The sequence below is a fragment of the Argiope bruennichi genome, chromosome 1, assembly GCF_947563725.1.
Source record: "Argiope bruennichi chromosome 1, qqArgBrue1.1, whole genome shotgun sequence".
Classification (NCBI taxonomy): Eukaryota; Metazoa; Arthropoda; class Arachnida; order Araneae; family Araneidae; genus Argiope; species Argiope bruennichi.
In genome coordinates this window covers 130,589,868-130,609,247 of record NC_079151.1, presented here as the reverse complement: position 1 = coordinate 130,609,247, position 19,380 = coordinate 130,589,868, and the positions used below count along the sequence as shown (strand labels likewise).

The 19,380-nt window shown below is 33.9% G+C and overlaps 1 protein-coding gene across 1 annotated transcript in view; it reads right to left on the bottom strand.

Annotated features, from left to right (window-relative positions):
* The window catches only part of LOC129975525 (disintegrin and metalloproteinase domain-containing protein 10-like), a 145,365-nt gene that overhangs the window by 118,518 nt on the left and 7,467 nt on the right, over positions 1-19,380 (bottom strand). The window contains exon 2 of the mRNA XM_056088615.1: positions 1,233-1,368. Within this exon, the coding sequence (XP_055944590.1) occupies positions 1,233-1,368 (136 nt within the window). The remainder of the gene's footprint in view (positions 1-1,232; positions 1,369-19,380) is intronic.

Here is a 19,380-nt window from a genome sequence, read left to right as displayed (position 1 = left end):
ATTAAATAAATAATTAATATTCAAATATATTAAAATATGCAATTAATTAGACTTCATCTAATAATCATTTTAATAATTTATTATAAATACATATTGTGTTCCTTGTATTTTATAATTCTTTGAATTTTTTTTTACAAATTTATTTATTAAGCAATAAAATTAAAAATATTTTTTCATCGATCTGCTAGCGAATACCTTACGCTACTATGTTATTGGCAAGCGTGAATTGACTTTTCGTAAATGATTTCCATTCTACTGTAAAATCCTATTACAATAAAAATTGGTGAAAGTTTTTTTTTTCTTATAAAATTTATATATTTTCTTATGGTCGGCCTGCAGTGGTTCTTAGCCTACAATAATTTTTAATGCTAACATTTTTACTTGAATCACAGAAATTTTATTCGATATTTAAAACATATTTTTCAATTGAAAATCCAAGAATTCTCAGAAATATTCGATGAACAGAACTGTATATAAGTTCGATATACAGAAAGTTCACTGTATATTTAAACTGAAGAATAAAATATAAGGCTTTTAAAAACTGAGGGGAAAAATGAAGATATGAATTATTACCAATAAATTTTGATTGTAACCGACGTTATTTGAAAGGAGTGTAAACATTGAGAATTTAACCTTTTGCACTTGGATGACTCCTCTCAAGCACCATTCAAGACGATGCCTTATTTTGATGTTTTATTTATATATTTTTTAAAAATTTCGTCTGCTAAACATACCTACAGAGCGGTAAGAAGATGTAAGTTAATTTTTCAGGGAAATTCATTTTAAATATATTTATTTTTCAGATAAATAAACAAGACCTTGTATTAAGTAATTAATTATGCACCAAATTACTTTTCTGAGTGCAAAGTATTAAAAAAATGGACATTCTGCAAAAAAACGCATAGAACTTTGTCCTCAAATAATGTCTATGCATAAATCGGTTACATCCAGTGCACTGCAGAGCAATCATTTTTTCGTTCAAACAAGGCCAGAATACTTTCCATCTGAGAGAAAAAAATTAAAGTTAATAAAGAATTATTTAAACAGAAATCATTCGATTGAAACACTTAGTATCAAAAGTTTCCCACTTAAGATGAGAGCGAAAACAAATAATTGTTTGAAAATAGAAACAAAGAACATTCACTGGAAGGCGGAAGCGTAAACATTTTAAAAATTATCTCCTTCTTATTGAAATAAAAATGACTCACTATCTCGGTTAAGTCTGTACAAACCTTTTAAAAGCTGTGAACTGAAGGGTAAAATACCGGTCCATAGGTGAACGAATAGAACGACGATGCTGATCTTTCAAGGAAAGCTGATCGAAGAAGACGGGCTCAAAGTGGAGAATGAACTCGTTTAAAACTCGGGCTAAAAGAAAGAAAAATGGCATTCAATATCGTAGAGTCTTTATTGCTACGTAATTATAAATTGTTTTTGAAAGTTCAGTTTGTCCATGAGAACAAGAGTTAAACAGTCCATAAAAACACTAAATGCATTTCACTTGTTTTGTATTACTAAAATTTAATTACGTAATGTAAGAATGTTACAAAATACTTATAAACAAGATGTATCAACTGTATAATCAATTGGGGTTAGGCCATTAGGGTTGCAGAGACTGTAATTTTAGTAAAAACTTATTTATTTATTTCAGCTTTTAATGCTATTTATTTATTTTCCATATAAACAATTCATTGAATAAAGAAAACAAAAACGAACGATAACAAAACAAAAAAAAATCAGTAAGTGAGAGATGCAGGAGTTGATGTTCTTCCGAATGTTGCAGCCCACAAATGGCGCCTGGCCAATTGTGGGATGCTCCTTTTTTTTTCTTTTATTTCCTGTTATGTAAGATTAGCTTTCGTTTCGATTTGTTTTTCTCCATTTTTTCTTGTTCGCTGCTATTTGGTTCTAAGTTGCCTTTTCAAAGTGCCTTGACGAAAAATCAATCAATGATTATCCGTTTCCTTTTGTTAGAAGTCACTCATCAAAAAATATACGTCGATAATTTTCAAAAATATATTTCTATTCATTAAAATTTAAAAATTTGAGTTATTTCGAGAAATGCCTGATTTTTAAAAACTGCATTCTAATTTCAGATTTCTGTTTAATACTTTATGGAACATTGTCCAATTCTGAACACACAAACGCCGACTATTTCTAATTTAAAACGAAAATGATAGGAGATGTATTATTTTAATGTATCTTATAACTTTAAAAGATTAATTCTGTATCTTTATCTAAATTTATTTCTGTATCTCGGAAACAGATATAACGATTTGGATCAAATTTCATATTTAGATAAGTTTTTGCTTTTTAAGTTTATCGACATAGGTATCTTTCCTGAAAAAATACGATTTTACACAAACAAAATATTTTTTTTATTACTAAATACTGACTTGTGGTCATGTATGACCTGTTGTTGTTTTTGCTTATGGCACCTGTCATAGACAAGCCCGCTGACGAAGTCAGCGATTTTAAGCGTCTCTTGTGTCAGTAGTGCCATATAGGGCCAAGAGTACGTATTAGCTATTCAAACGTCACAGCCCTTTTCATGGGATGGACTTCATACATTTCATTCACTCATCCACACATCGTAATTTCGACCTGAATCAGAACACCTCTGATCCAGGCCCCCCAGTGGTATTATCTCGACTTGGAGAACTTTGTGGCTACGGCAGATTTATACGTGCACCAGCCACCATAAAAATGGAGAGTCTTCGACCAGCGAGGTTCGAATTCACAACCCAAGGGATGCGAATCCTATGCCCTACAAACCAGGCTATCCTAGCTCAATACACGACCTGCATAAGCGTATCAAGCATGACATAGGGATCAGGGCTTAAAATTAGATTTCGCTTATAACTTTAAAAGAATCATAAAATAGGATTTTATTTACAATTTTACGAGGAAAACAAACTGTCAAGCGAAGCTCGATTTGCTAGGTACTATCTTGATAGATTCTGACTAGAGATAAAGTAGTAATTTAAAAAAGTATTTTTTGTATCTTATATAAAAGTTATTTTTGTATTTTTTACAAATTTATTAATTTGGCAAATAGGAAAAAGCTTTTAAATCCACCTACTTGCGACTTCCTCTTATCCAAGGGCTCTAAGCAACTGCCAAATCAACCTAATTAGAAATTCCCCTTTACTTACCTCTTATTATCGCATAAAAGACTGCTCACACTGCAAATGCCGTTACACAAAACGAGCTACATGCCTTAACCACTTCAAGCATTTGATTCATGGCATTGAAAATATACGATGAGTACAGCAAATACAGAGTATCATTTCCAGGCATAACTATCTTACCATGCAATCATTACGATGAAAGATGACAAAAATAGAAACATTTCTCCTTTCGCAGCCGAAATATTCAGATGGACTCAGCAGATGGCCAAAAAGGGAGAAACCGTCCAAACGTGACTCCATGCCTCCCCAATCGAAGAAACTAAAACTGCAGACGCAGCGTCTAAGTTCTGCCGTTCAAACCGAAATTCACTTAGGAAGAAAAGACATTCGGCCATGGGAGTAGTCACATATGCGCCAGTTTCTTTCCAATTCCGATGCCGGAATTTAATCGGGAGAGTTAAAAGATAATGCAAAAATCTTCCTAGTCACGTCTGGCCAGAGGTAAATCCCTCCGCCTTTCAATGGAGAGCAGAATATGCTTTTAGAATAAATAATGGGCTTGTTCCAATCCGTGGTAAAATGAAATCTCCTCTGTTTGTGATTTGGTCATTTCGAAATTTAATACAAATGTTAAAAACTAAAGAAATATAAGTAAATTGGAAGAGATTTATATTTTTTGGGACGATTACAATTTGTGAATGTTGATTTTTTTGGTTTAATATTAAAACTGTAATATGTACGATGCAATATTATCAACATATTGATGACACAGTACATATATGCAATTGATACAAATCTTTAATCTGCAAATACATGCATTTTTATAGAAAACAAGAATACAACAGACATAATTATGTGGTAATGGAAATTGAGATTTCAAACAGGATGCTTGATATAATTGCTTGCTGATAATATAATTCCTCACAGAATTAATTCAACAATAAAACGCATTTTCTTAAATTTCTGTAGAAAAAAAAGTTTTGGTTAAAGCGCTTTAACCCCCCCCCCTCACCTCTCTTCAAAATGGGCTAAAATATACACTATTTCAAATTTATAACCAGTAGCAGTATTCTTTCGTCGACTTTTTCGTATATTTAAACCATCAACACCTTCCCCCCCCTCTTTTTTTTATGTCCTCCCCTGTATCCTCTATATGGATGGCCTGGGTTGAGCAGTTTAGTTTAATTATATTAACATCCCGATTTTCCCAAGCAATACTAGGCTATTTTTGAACGGACCTCGCAATTCTGAACCACTGTCAGATGACGGGGACGACACCTGAGCTGGTACCCGCGCTCCAAACTTCCACATCACACCAGCGGGAGGACATTTGATCCTAATAGATTTAGCATGCACCAGACGCATTTATACAACAGTTTTTCGGTGGAAGTTCTCCGATTCAATAGTTAACTCTTCGATTTTAATAATTATCGTGTTCACTTGTAGTTGGACAGCGTACTTCTTGTAAATAGATTTCTTTCAAAATTTGATAGAAATATACAAATGTGACCGTAAATCCGCATACCAAATTTCATCAGTGTAGTCTTTCATCAGTCTGAAAGCATTTTTGAATAATCATACAGATAGACAAACATAATTTCTAAAATGTATTTTTTTTTAATCCAGAAAGATCTGACACATGAAAATTAGTTAAAATCCAGAGTTCAAATTTAATATTTTATTAATAAGATTTCTTATTCCATATTTCAAAAATCAAATATATTATAGATGTCTGATTTCTAATGGATTCGTAAAAATTATGTAATTATTGAAAACTTGAGGATAGTAGAATACTGAAATAAGTCAATCGAGCTAATATTTGGCATATGGAACAAAAAAAGTTTGATATTATCGTGCCATTTTATTTCGCGCAGAATGTTCCTAAGCCACAGCTAAGTTTATTTTTTCAACTTAACTATCAAACAAATATGCAAAATGATTCTTTTATTGCAGTATATTTCGAAACAAAAATGGATTGTCAGTCACCGATTTTAGAACGCACAGTTAGAATATGAAAGCATGTCTCAAAAACGAACAGAAAAAAAAATTTCAGTTCTATAGAATAAAATTCCATATATTATGTGGGATAAGCAGTGGTATCTGAGAAATAATGTCATGCATAACGACAAGTAAATTAATAAAATTAAAGATTACTCTCAGAAGCTGTCAGAGAGATTTTTCAGTCAAATCAAAGCTCATTCTAATATAATTATCAACAATCAACCATTCTTTGTCCATGACGAGAAAGAAATGACTACTGAATGATTCTTCCTCTTCAAGCCATCCTAATTTGAATGAATATAATTTGATATCTTTTGTTTGAAGTCTTTTACTGTAACCACAAAATTAGTGAAATCCCTTAACAGCTCATTCCTAAGCCTAATTCACATTGTCTTGGTTTTGACAACTGAAGAACATTTTATTCTTCATTTGAAAAAAAAAAGGCACTGTTTTTATATTAACATATCAGTATCATTCCAGAATGTAAAACTTAAAAAACTTTAAAAAAACGGAAGGAAGAAAAGAAACAAATGTCTTCAACTTTAATAGTGTTATTTAGCAATAACTCCGAATTCTTTCAGAATTCTTTTATGCTTTTCTTTTTCAATTCTTATTCGAGATACTTTTAATATTCGTTCAGATTTCAAGTGTTTCTTTATACTCTTGTTCATAATGTTAGTTTACAAGTCGTTAAAAATAAATTAATAGTTTATTTTTGATGAATAAATATTTTAAGAGTCAGTTTCAAAATAAATGAAATGTGATGGCTAATTACTATGAAAACGTTATTAATTATTGACTGGTAATTTTCTCATATACGGTATACATAAAGAACCAGCTAAAGTAGTCTCTCCAAAACGTTCTGGCATACTTTCTAATAAACTTGTCATACTAGAGAACGCCTTACATGGCATTGGAGTACAATAGTTACGAAATATACCTTTGGCTTGAATTTAGCATTTTTACTGGACCTATCGTGCCATCTTTGGCAAGTTATTTGGCGGTTAATCCTTGAGATGCGTTCATAGTATCCAAAAACCGAATTTGTATTTTAGATACGTTTTTTTCAACCGACGGAACTAAAATATGATGTAGTCAAATAATTCGATATATTTATGTCTTTGTGTTTCTGAATGATCGCGTTTACATGTTTCTGAAAGTACAGACACCCAGACAGACAGACTCGAAATTTGCTAGGTGTCTACACTATAGATGTTAAATATGGGCCGGGATAGCTTGGTTGGTAGAGCGTTGGATTCGCGTCCTTTTGGTTGCGAGTTCGAACCCCGCCGGCCGAAGATTCGCCGCGTGCTTGGTGGCTGGCGCACGTATAAATATGTCGTGGTCACAAAGTCCTCCATGTCCATTTCATTCATTCCTTCGATGGAAGGAGACGGACGTTCTGATAGCAGATGCTCAAGCAACCTTTCAACGAGCAGCTCAGGCAGAAATCGTAGAATTATGGTAGTAGGCTTTAAAGGCGATGATGATGATCCCTGTACACATAGGGGAAGCAACAAGTCAAGGAATGTTGCAAATCCCAGGGCTAGTAGTACTAGCAGCAGTAAACAAAATCAGTTTACTCTGAACAGAGATTATCTGAATACTCCATATGGTGAGGAAGTACGAAAAGCCATAGCAAAAATGTTACCTAGGAAAAACACGGACGGAAACTATCCCAATTTTGAGATCGACCTTGCGGTAAAGGATGATAAACATATGGAAATAGATAAAGTATCCCAAGAAAAACACAAAATAGATGATGAAAACACCGATACCTTCCAACAAGTTAACCCCAAAAAAGCAGCTAAGATCAAGAAAATTGAGGAAAATGTTGAAAACATGGACACATCTAATAGATACGAAGTACTTAGTGAAAACCAAGAAAATACGATTAACAGGCCCGCTGCAATAAATTTGAAATTATCAAGCAAATACAATATTACGCTCCAAGAAATCCATAGGAAATTCCCCCAAACAGAAAACAAACTCATCAGAAATATGATCGCAATCCACCCAGCAACCGAAGATGAGAGAACCCAAATCATAGAACTTTTAACAGAAAAACAAGAAGAATATATCTTATCCGAAAACCAAGATGAAAGACCCTTAAAAGTTATTCTTAAAGGATTCCCAATTAACGCAGACAAAGAGGAAATTAAAAAAGAATTTGAAGAAAGAAATTACGTTATCAACAGAATCTCCCAACTTAGAAATTACAAACTGCAGTCCCTATATCCCATATTCCTGCTGGAAGTCAAGAAAACTAAAAATGACATCAGCATATACAATGAAAAATCCCTCCTCCACCTAAAAATCAAGATTGAAAGCTACCAACGAAAATCAACTGCAACAATGTGTTACAACTGTGCAGGGTTCTACCACTCCGCTAGAAATTGTAGATTAGCACCCAAGTGCATCAAATGCGGTGGCAAACATGCAACAAGAAACTGTAATATCTCTGAAAAGATCATGGATCCAGTATGCGTTAACTGTAATGAAACTGGTCACACAGCTGCCTGGAAAGGATGTTCCAAATTCCCCAAACTGACAACTAATAATGGAAGACCCTCTTATGCAGAAAAGATGAAGAAAAACCTTAGAAAACAAGACCCCCAACCCATCCCCCCACCACGAAAACAGAACACGGAGCCCACTTTGACAGCGGCTGAAGAACTCCCTTCTCTCCTAGAAACCCTCCAAATACTTAAAGACCTCAGAGAAATACTGAAAGAATTCCCAAAACTAATTGAAGCAGCCAAACTCGCAAAGAAAACTGAAAATAAAGAAGAAAAAAAGATGATAATCCTGAACGCACTGATCGGCTAAGTCCCACCAAAAGTAAAGTCAATCCTCTGCAATATCCCAGCTCTCTGATTGGTCACCTACGTACAATAGTTTATCCCTCACCGAGCTCCGAAAACCCTCTGCATCACCCTCTCCTACTCCCCTGACAACCTGCTTTCCTATTGGCCGAGACAACTCTCCCACTCTCCCTCACCTCCAAAGACCAAATTTTCGCTGAAGATCCATGCCACTTGCTCTCCTTCCACCATCGAGTCAAGACCCAACACAGTTATCATGGCAAAATACTAAAAGTCAAGTTTCTACCAGTTATGTCATTTAAGGGGATAGTCCTACTCCAAGGACGGGTACCCCGATAAGCTATCATCGAGATCGAGTCCTCCATGTCGAGAGTAATACTGGGAGTACTGGATCAGAGGTGTTCTGATTCAGGTTTAAATTACGATCTGTGGATGAGTGAATGTAATGCGTGAATGAAGTCCGCCCCGTAAAAGGGTTGTGACGTGTGTGTAGCTAAGTCGTTCTCTTGGCCCTAGATGGCGCTACTATAAAAAACAAGAGACGCTACCCCACCGGCTTAATATCTCTGTCTTCGTAACAGCGGACTTGTCCATGGCAACTGCCATAAGAAACAACAACAACAGATGTTAAATATGGGCATAAAATTTTATCTATCTAGCTCTCTTCGTTTTGTAGTTATTGTGTTAACTTACATCAATCAGAACAGCTGGACAAAAGAGACTTCCTCTGAATGGATTTTACTCGAAATTGGATAGAAATCTGCAAATTTGGTATAAAGGTCGTGTACGAAATTTCATCCGTCTAGCTCAAAGCGTTTTTTGAGTTACCTTTGTCACAAACAGACGAACATTTTCCAAAACTGTTTTTTGAACTCAGGGAATTCTAAAAGGTGGAGATTCGTCAAAATCTTGAATTCGAAATTTTTGACTATTACAATGTTTTCACTGAATCACATATATGAGAAAGTAGAAAGCATTGTAATGGTCAAAAAATTCAAACTCAAGATTTTGATTTCGCTTTTTTAAAGTTTCAGATTTTCCGGAGTCTGAAAAATATTTTTGGAATTTCGCCTGTTTGTCTGTGAACAACACAATAGTTCAAAAATTGCTTAGAATTAGACGGATTAAATGTGTATATGGTCTCCACAACAGACTTGCAAATTTTTATGAACTTTTGAACGAAACCCATTTAGAGGAAATCAATCGGTACAGTTGTCCAAATATAAATTAATATGATAGAGGATAATGGAGGGATTTCGCGCAGCTAAGGGAGTTCTATAATAATATGTTTATTAATGATTTTCCACTGACCGATTTTCAATATTATTTTAGCGCAATCACTCAGTGAGAAATGAGAGCTATTCTTTTATGTCCATTGAGTTTACTTTTTTCAAAACGACCAATTTCCTAAAAAATGTATTTGCGCTTTATTAAACCCTATGGCGAGTCATTCCGCGCATGTGGCTTTGAGATGAAATTTTGTGAATTGGAAGTAAAAACATTATTTCTTATGAATTCTATTCTAAACATAAACGTAAATATGGATCCAATCTGATCTAAATTCCGTCTATTTTAATCAAATAAACGATAAATTCTTAAAATAACGAATATTATTAAACGAAAGATAAGATTCAAATAGTTTTCTTCGCCGCTACAATCTTCATGAGTTTCATCAGAGCAAATGTAGTAATTACTAATTGTTAACTACTATTACTACTACATTACTAATTGTTTCTAAGCTTAGACCTTAGAAACATTGAAAACACAAACTTCTGTGACATAATTTTGCAGGATTCCAATGCGCAGAATTGTTTTGTTCTTATTTGTCCCGAAATTTTCGCAGTATTTCTCACAACTATTATTCGACTTCTATATTGTAGATTCAGTTTTTTCAATTAATTATATTTTTCGAAAATGGCTAGTAAATTTTTTTTAAAGTAGCTTTCGATTTCCTCCATTTTAAAATCAGAGACATAATTTTTGATTGTCGATTTTGCACTTTTTTACGATACGGATTCCTTTTGGAAAATCGCTTTTAAATAGTTCGTATATAAATTTGAGGCATCTATAAAATTTAGAAAAACTGCATTAGGTAAAGCACTTTTTGTACGAATAGACTCATTTCTGTGCTGTTCAGAATGAATCACTCAAAATTTATTCATTCAACAGATCTCATTTCTGTTTAAAATGGATAAATTGACTAAAAAAAAAAAAAACTGTTTTTTCTAATGGAAAATGTCAGGTCAGATTATATTTGCAAGTACAAGTTGTTTTTATTGCTTTGAAAAAGAGTTTTATCTGTAAAACCTGAGGCCCGAAATCCGATTTCTTTCGATATCCGATAATGCTATAATAAAAATGATTAATTATCTAAAGGCTTATTCTAACACGTATTCTTTCCCCAAATAGGTAAACCATACAAGACAATTTCCCGCGCTTTTTAACATAGGAAGCAGCTGAACACGGCTTTTCACTAACAATCTAGATTGATAAAATTTGGAATACAGATTTAGCATCTAAAGTATAAATTCGTATCAAATTTGGAGCCGAATCCGTCAACAGGTTAATCGTCTGTCGCCTTGTACTTTCATAAACATGTAAATGCGATAACGCAAAACACAATGATTTAAATATATCAAATTTGGTGTGTGATTTTGTGTTTAGTTCAGTGTCAAGTTTTGATTTTAATTGATTGGAAAAAAAGGCACTCAAACAATGCATTCAGGTTTCTGGCATTTTTTATTAATTACATCCCAACGATTACTCGTCAAAGATTGCTTTTTTTAAATAGACTCTTTCGTAACTATTGTTCACCAATGCCACGGTTAATTATACAGAAGTACATTTATAAAAGAATACTGTAACATTCCCCGTTTCCCAGTACTGATAAGACATTGTGTTATATTGATTCATTGTGTCGTCGCTGTTACTTACTAAACTCCTCGAGATAGCCAGATGGTGGATCTTTTCACCTGAGTGGTCTCGCATCTGTTCATTAGCGACTACAGTGAAAGACCACATGTGGAATTTTTCGTCTCAGAGGTATTGATAGTACCTTCAAAGAGAAAGGGGTGTCCAAACATCTGGATGTTAGATGTTTCTCTTTATGAAAGGACTTCCCACGACCCACTGGCGCCGCTGAGAGAGCATATGGCTGAACCCCGATTGGCCGAAGGAGAGCTCGAATGACCAATGTAAATTAAGAGGCGGAGATTGTCGCCGAAATAAAGCGCGGAGATTTTTTTTTTTTTTTTTTTTAGAGAGGAGAGAAGAAACGAATTGCAGGAACTGTTGGACTACGCCCACGAGTTCGGAGTCTGAGAAACTACCCCTGGAATGGTCATGTAGACGAGATAAAGAACTGAGTTTCAAGAAAAACCTTCGATTTTGAATATTATATCTCCTACTACAGGTGTAAATAACTATTTATTTAACCAAGATTAGAACAAGTTGTTCTTTGTATATATAGGACTGTAAAATAAAGAATTGTCTGGAAATTCTGCTTCGTTATTTGATCAATCTAGATCAGGACATTACAATACGTAAGAAAATTTCCCGCAGATTACTCCCATTTGTTGTTTTTGAAGTTTAATTTTAAAACAAATATTCCCACCACCGTTACAGTGGTGATTTCAGATCTGTATTATAATACGAGTTTCTAGTCCACAATTCTAATTCTAGTTTCCTTGATACCTACACTCTTGCACTCATCCGACTATTTAGATTAAGAAATTTACTGGTGTCTTTATTTCTCGAAAACTGTAAAGAATGTGACTTAATTTTGTATGCTTCAGTACTTGCTAAATTTCTAAAAAAAAAAAAAATTAAAAGGTCCTTTTTTTAATCATCAAATAAAGAAGAAGTGCATTGGCTTTGAATTGAATATCTAAATCAAACAAATTAATCACTATATGAATCGTCCTTATAAAATTCCACTTTATAATTAGATTAAAACATTCTAATAGTTCTTTAGTTAGATTCAAATGTGACAGCAGTTGAATTTATAAGAAAGAAAAAATTATACGACAATATGATGCCTTAATAAAAACTAATTTATCTAAATGTACAAATATAGGCGTGAGTTATATTAATTGAAGAAGATAACATTTTAAAGAAAAATACATATATATTAGGTACAAATAAATATGTACGAAATAAAATTACATCATCCGAATACTAAACTAACGCAGAAAAAAAAAAGCTACATACATAAAATAAAAATAATTGAATTATAAAGGAATTGCCAGATGTTGAAAACTATCTAACAATTAATACGTGCCTCTTTAAATGAAATTTAAAAATATATTAGTAAATGTCTCTTTAATATATATCTTAATACCGTGCGTTAAAAGGAAAAAAGCATTTTATAATTTGCAAAAACAAACAGTTTTTTGAAGAATTATTTTGAAAAAAATTTTTATGTTTTAAAATAATTTTTCCAGTAAAAAATTTTAAAAAGGAAAAAAAATGCATTATTAAAAAAAATTATAAAATAGGAGAGAGTAAAATATTTCGTGGCAACATTTGGAAACATGTTTTCATTCAGAGAGAATAAAATTGAACCTAAATGCTAACAATCTTCGCAGCTGATAAATGGGTAAGTTTCAACTCACCTACCTCTCAGCAAAATAGGAAAGTATTACAAATGATTAAATATTTTTCATTCATAATATGATTAATTGAAAATAACAAAAAAATGCCAGTTTCTTGCTAGACGAAAAGATTTTGGTGAAAAGCTTATAAGCCAGATAACAACTACGAAACACGGGCAATTGCTTTTGCGAACCAAACGGTCCCAGGTTCTATCCTCGCTCATAACGATCCGCTACATTGGTGACCTCGGACGATGAACCTTCAACCTTCGTACAGGTGATGTGGCGCCATCTACCCACAGCAACCCAAAGTCGTCAGACTCACTTGCCGCAGCAACAGCAACCACTCATCCACACAAGCTCGCCATAACGCTTGGCGCTACTCAAATGGGTACAGGCATATTAGACTCATCACCACTCAACAGCCGTATCATTCGTCTCACCTCCGACTCACTGGAGGGAGAGTACTGTGGTGAAAAGTTTATAAGCCAGATAACAACAACGAAACACCGGCAATTGCTTTTGTCTTGTTACTCGGCTCTGAACCACAAGGTTCCAGGTTCTATCCTCGCTCATAATAATTCGCTACAAGATAAATTTTGAAATGAACAAAACTGAACGTACTACATTTGCATTGTCCACTCAGAAATTCTCAATATAAACCAAACTTTTGCTACCAAACAACTTGTAAACTTGAAGTAGTTTTTCATAAATCTAGTTATTACAAGTTGCAAGATAGAATACTATTATAGAATATAGCAAGATAGAATACTATTATAGAATATAGCAAGATAGAATACTATTATAGAATATAGCAAGATAGAATAGTATTACTAGAAACTCCCGGTTTAGATAATAATTTCAAACCAGAGGGAATGATTTTCCCGAAACTTTCTCGGCAAACTTTATAATAAAGGTCTTATACCCCTTTCTTCGGCATAAAATTAGTGGCCTTGGATACCATGTAAATTCCTTGCAAAGTATTGCTGAAAGACAGTTATGAAAGGTAATGTCATGAATCTAGCATTTTTATCGAATCTAATGCGAGAAAAAGTATTTAGGATGTCCTTTTTGCAGGCTGATTGGCGCCAAAATTTGACACGAAACTACAATTGTATTCACAAGATAACATACAGAATTTTATTGACTTAAGTCATTGCATTTACATGTTCTTAAAAGTGCACACCGACAGCCGGTTAAGCGTTTGTTCAAATTTGGTTCAAAATTTGATATTTATCTATATTTTAGATGCTAAACCTGTGTATGAAATTTTATCTAATTAGCTTTTTGCGTTTTATTGTTATCGAGTTCACTTATACTTGAACAGATAGGCAGACAGACGGACTTCCTGAGAATGGATTTCGTTCAAAATGTGACAGAAAATCTACAAATTGGGTCGTAATTCCATATACCAGATTTCAAAAATCTAGCTCAAAGCGTTTTTGAATTACCGTATTCACAGACAGAAATAATGATAAAAATATGTTTTTTGGTCTCAGGGAGATCTAAGACACAGACATCATCAAAATCTGAAGTTTGAATTTTTTGACAATTACAATTCTTTCTTGCGTGTGAGAAAATAAAAAATCTCAATCCAAAAACACTAAAGGGCTGGAAGTGCTAATGCTTGGTTTTCAGTACTGTACTTTTAAAAATTAAATTTTAATACTTCTTAACTTTTAATCTTTCAGAGGAAGAGAAATATGCACATAAAAAAAATTAAAAAACAGATATTCAAATGTTAGCGAGAATCGATAAACCATTTTATACTACACTTCCTCTAAACTAAAAATATCTTTCGAATTGCACAACGGGAATTTAACTAAAAGATAAGAACACTTCAAAATATCAATGAGTGACGTTTGTCAACAAGTTAAGGAAAGCGGAAATTAAAAAATAAAAGTATAATAGCCAAACCCTATTCTTCTATGACGTTCCGTCTGATAGCTGTAGCAGGAAAATAGTTAAAATAGTTCTCAATGAGGATATATATAAAAAACGATAAAGCAGACGCACCCTTCCTCTTTTTTGATAACTAAGTGACACATCATACCAATTAGCATATTTGTAACATTCTAATTTATTAATTTGATTCAATCAAACCCAGTGACGTCACGCCAGTTTAAAAGCGAATAATACCCTCCAAAATATTTCACAAGTGGGTATAACTAAAATGCATTTAAAAAAACAGCTTTATGCCTAAATAGCCCAAAAGTTTTAATTTAAAATTATTTCACATTTAATATAAAAAATTTCCAACTTATTATTATTATTATTTTGGTTTAGTTTGAAATTTTATGGCGCAAGTACCAATCAACATGTAGGTTATACTGTGCCAAACAAGTTGTTTTCTCTTATCCAAAGTTTAATTAATTAGTTTCAATTAAACTGATGCAGAAGAAATCATTGGAAAGGTGATATTACAAAAATTCATAATACAAACACAAGAGTTGGTTCAAATCTTATATATAAAAATCTCATGTCACGGTGTTTGTGTTCGTAATCCTCCGAAACGGCTCGACCGATTTTCATGAAATTTTTTACGTGTATTTGGTAGGTATGAGAATAGGTCGTAAAGTATATTTCACAACGCTAGGTAATTAGGGTGTTCCTATCCACGTTCACCGTACGATGAGGAGATCAACGCTTGCTTGAAATCATCGCCACTGTGGCGTAATGTTGAAAAAGCTTAGCTAAAAATAAACACGCGTGTCCAAATGGAACAAGATCCATCTGCTGACACATTATCGGACCAATTGTTAGATATCGGTGATGGAAAAGTTGATTTTTATAAAAATACTGGATGTATAAAATTTCCCAGTAATTTCTGCACTATCGTTGATTCGCAAAACGCTCTCATTGACCGCATATTTCCCGATGTACGCACATAATACATAAATCATGCGTGGCTGGCAGAAAGAGCCATTTTGGCAGCAAAAAATGTGGACGTCGACGATTTAAACTTCAAGATACAACAGGCGTTGCCAGACGACTTGGTATCATACCAATTGATCGATACAGTTTGCGATGCTAACGAAGCTGTAAATTACCCAACAGAGATTTTGAACTGACTGAATTTGCCAGGCATGTCACCACACCTTCTATGACTGAAAGTTGGATCTCCGGTTATTTTACTTCGGAATTTGAACCCACCATGTCTGCGCAAGGACACGCGATTGGTCATTAAAAAAATTGATGAAAACGTTATCGAAGCCACCATTTTGAATGGTAAATTCCGTGCCGAAAATGTTTTGCTGCCACGAATTCCAATTCTCACAGACGTGCCAATCGAATTCAAACGCGTTCAATTTCCTATTAGATTCGCATTCGCAGTGACAATCAATAAGTCGCAAGGCCAAACGATGCCTGTTTGCGGCTTAGATTTGGGCACACCCTGTTTTTCACACGTGGCATGTTCTCGCGTGGGCAAACTATCGAGTTTATTTGTGTTGGCTAAAGACGGACTGAGAAAAAATATCGTACACTCAATTGCTCTTCGAAATGAATATGGATTTTCTTAATTTCATTTTTATACTTTAGGACAAAAACTATATTACTTTTTTCACTTTACGTTTAACTTTTAAGAGATCAAACAATGTATAATGTATATGTTTATGTAATATATTCGTTACGTTAATGAAATACATTGTATTGAGAAAATGAATGGTTGGTGTTTTTTTAATTTTAATCGGCGATCATCGTTTACAGCGCTCCATTCCTCTTTCTGTCATAGATCCCATCCCTACACACTTACAATACATTCGTTAACAACCAAAATATTCAATAGAAATAATTTATAAGGCAGAACAACGTTTGCCGGGCAGCTAGTTAAACTATAAAATTCTACGGATTTTAAAAAGACAAAAATTTTAGCATGTAGATCTTTGCCAAGCAGTATTGGTAGAGTCACTATTTTTAATTTAAAGTAAAATAAGCGCCTAGCATTAAAATATTGGCATTCGGTTAGTTTGTGCGAAACTGTTGCTCTACAATTACAATGTGGATGCATAGGTAATTGTTCTACTAATAGTAGGTAATTATGAGTGGATCTGACGTGCTCGATTCGCAGACGGCTAAAATGGTGTCATATTTTTGGTTAATTAAGGAAGGCAAGTTATCTATGGTAGATTTAAAGCTATGCAGTTTATTTTGAGTTTCTAAATTCCATGTAATTTGCCAGTGGATGTAAAGGCAATTCGTCACATGCAAATAAGGGTGTCTCTGCAAAAACGGATACAGATTTAGCGTTCTTGTCAGCTACTCATTCCCACATAAAATGGTGTCCAGCAGAATAAAACCGGTTAAGCCTTGAGGAAGTTTATAATACAATTCTACAATCTTAAAAGTCATTGATCTGGAAATGATTTTAAATATTGTAAAGCACTTGAAGAATTAATGTTCGTAATATAGCTTCTTTTAGGTCTATTTAAAATCTCCAACAAAACTGTAGTAATCTCAGCAATGAAAATAGAACAAAAAATATGAAGTTCAAATCATGAATTTTTATCTGGAAAATCCACAGCAAATGTGGCAAGGCAAGAATGATTATCTTGGATCCATCAGTATCAATAGTGTCGAAAATGGAACCTGTGTTCAAGAAACATTTTTTTTTTTTTTTTTTTTTTTTGTAAGCAATATCTGCTGTGTCTGATTTGATAAAATTTTCAAGGAGATTAAGAAAACAAAAGTTATAAATTTTCCAATGAGGAAAATAATTAATTGAATATGGAAATACTTCTAGATGATTGACATCTACTCTTGATAAACTGACGTGAACTCTGATTTAAAAATAAAAAGCTACAAAATGATTTCTAGTCTCATGCAAACGGGGCATAAAAGGTCAAAGTTCAAAATTGTAATATTGACGGCTAGGATACAATAGAATTTAAAATAATAATGTAAAGAGATTTGTCTTCTGAAATTTAAGTATGGTTCGTAACATTTGACATGTAAATTCTTAACTGGAGATGTGTGGAAAGCTCCAGGACAATCTCTAAGGGAAGCATGTGAACAGGATCCAACATTTTAAATATGCTTTTTCTGAAACAGCCATAGATCATGCAACCGTAATTTATTTTCGAAAGAACGATAGCCCTATAAATCCTCAGAAGTCAGAGTCGATCAGCCCTCCAAGTTGAATTTGAAGGAACCTTCGACCTATTTAAGAGCCTTTCACGATTTTTTCCCCCCTCCATAAAATAGTTATGTGCGATTGAAAATGTTAATTTTTTGCCGAAAATAATATCTAAAACGTGAATTCCGTTCAAAAAAGGTATTGCTTAACCATCTAAAGTTATTTCAAGGTTTGGGCCTTCGGGAAAGTAAAACCATTTATATCTAACAATTGTTTGATTTCGCTTACGGCAGACAGAAATTGTTTCTCAATAAAACACGATTTCCTGTACAAGAAATGTACAGGTAGTCTACATAAAAGTATCCTTTCTAAAAACTGGTTTTAAATATGTTTAAATAAAAAGGGTAATACTTAAAACACTATCCTGTGGAAAATCTTCTTCATGCGTTAAAAAATCTGAAAATTCAGATGCAACTTTAACTCTGAACTTCAGCAGTCTTAAAAAAATTTTATATGAAAATTGGCAGGTTTCCTCTTAAGTTAGAACCTTAGAAATTTTTTTAAGATGCCATATTATCATCTGCGGTCATGTGTTGTTTCAACATTTAAAAAAAAAAAAAAAAAAGATAGCCACTTAATGTTCTCTCTGCAAGAATGCAAGTCGTTCTCCAATGCTAAGAGGTTATCTGAGGTTGATCTCCTCTTTCTGAAACCATTTTGGAATGGACTAAGAAATTTGTTTAGCTCTAAAGTGTAAATAAGTGGTCGGTTTATCCTTTTTTTCCGCAAGTTTACATAAACAGTTTGTTAAGAACGATACTTCCGAGCATTTGTGGCATCTTTATAGGTCTTTAAGATAAGAATAACCATTACTTGTTGCCAAGAAGAGAAGGGATGTTCAATACAAATGATGATAAAAAAATAATAAATTTTTCTGTGAATCGGAAGTTAAATGCTTGATCATAGTAGAGCTAAAACTGTCCGGACCAGGGGACGTATAATGTTGTTAGGACCATATAAATGGTCAATGTCGGGGTCCTCCCAAAAAGTTCTCTATTGTGCAAATGCCATCTATTCAAAATGTAGCTGTTTGAGATATGGATTTATAAATGCCCCATATCTCAAACAGCTTAAGGTCCCATTAATTCTAAACCCAGCATTGCAGAATGTATGCACATTTTGAATAACTATTACATAATTAATAATTTCCATTAAAGTTTTTATGTCTAATTAATTGATGAAGTTGAAGAGGTAGGGACGAGTTAGGATAGAACCTGGGACCTTTAGGTTAGCAGTCCAGTAACGATCCGATTTTTCCGCTGTTACTGGCTTATATGCAATTCACCACAGTACTCTCCCTCCAGTGAGTCGAAGGGGGGACGAACGATATGGCGTTGAGTGGTGATATATTTAGTAGCTGTTATCTTAATGGGCCTGTACCCAGTTTGGAATAGCGCCAAGGGTTATGGCGAGCGTTTTTTTGTGGGTGCTAATGCGCCAAGTGTGTCTGGCGACTTTGGGTTGCTGCGTCACGTGAGTCTGACGACTTTGCTGCGCCAAGTGAGTCTGGCGACTTTAGTTGCGGGTAGATGGCGCCACAACAGCTGTACGAAGGTTCAGCGTCCGAGGTCACCAATTTAGAGGTATGAGACGCGTGAGGATAAAACCTGGGACCTTTTGGTTAGCAGTCCAGCAACGACCCGATTTTGCCAAAACAGCTGTTCGGGCAGAAGCGCTGTTACTGGCTTATATGCAAT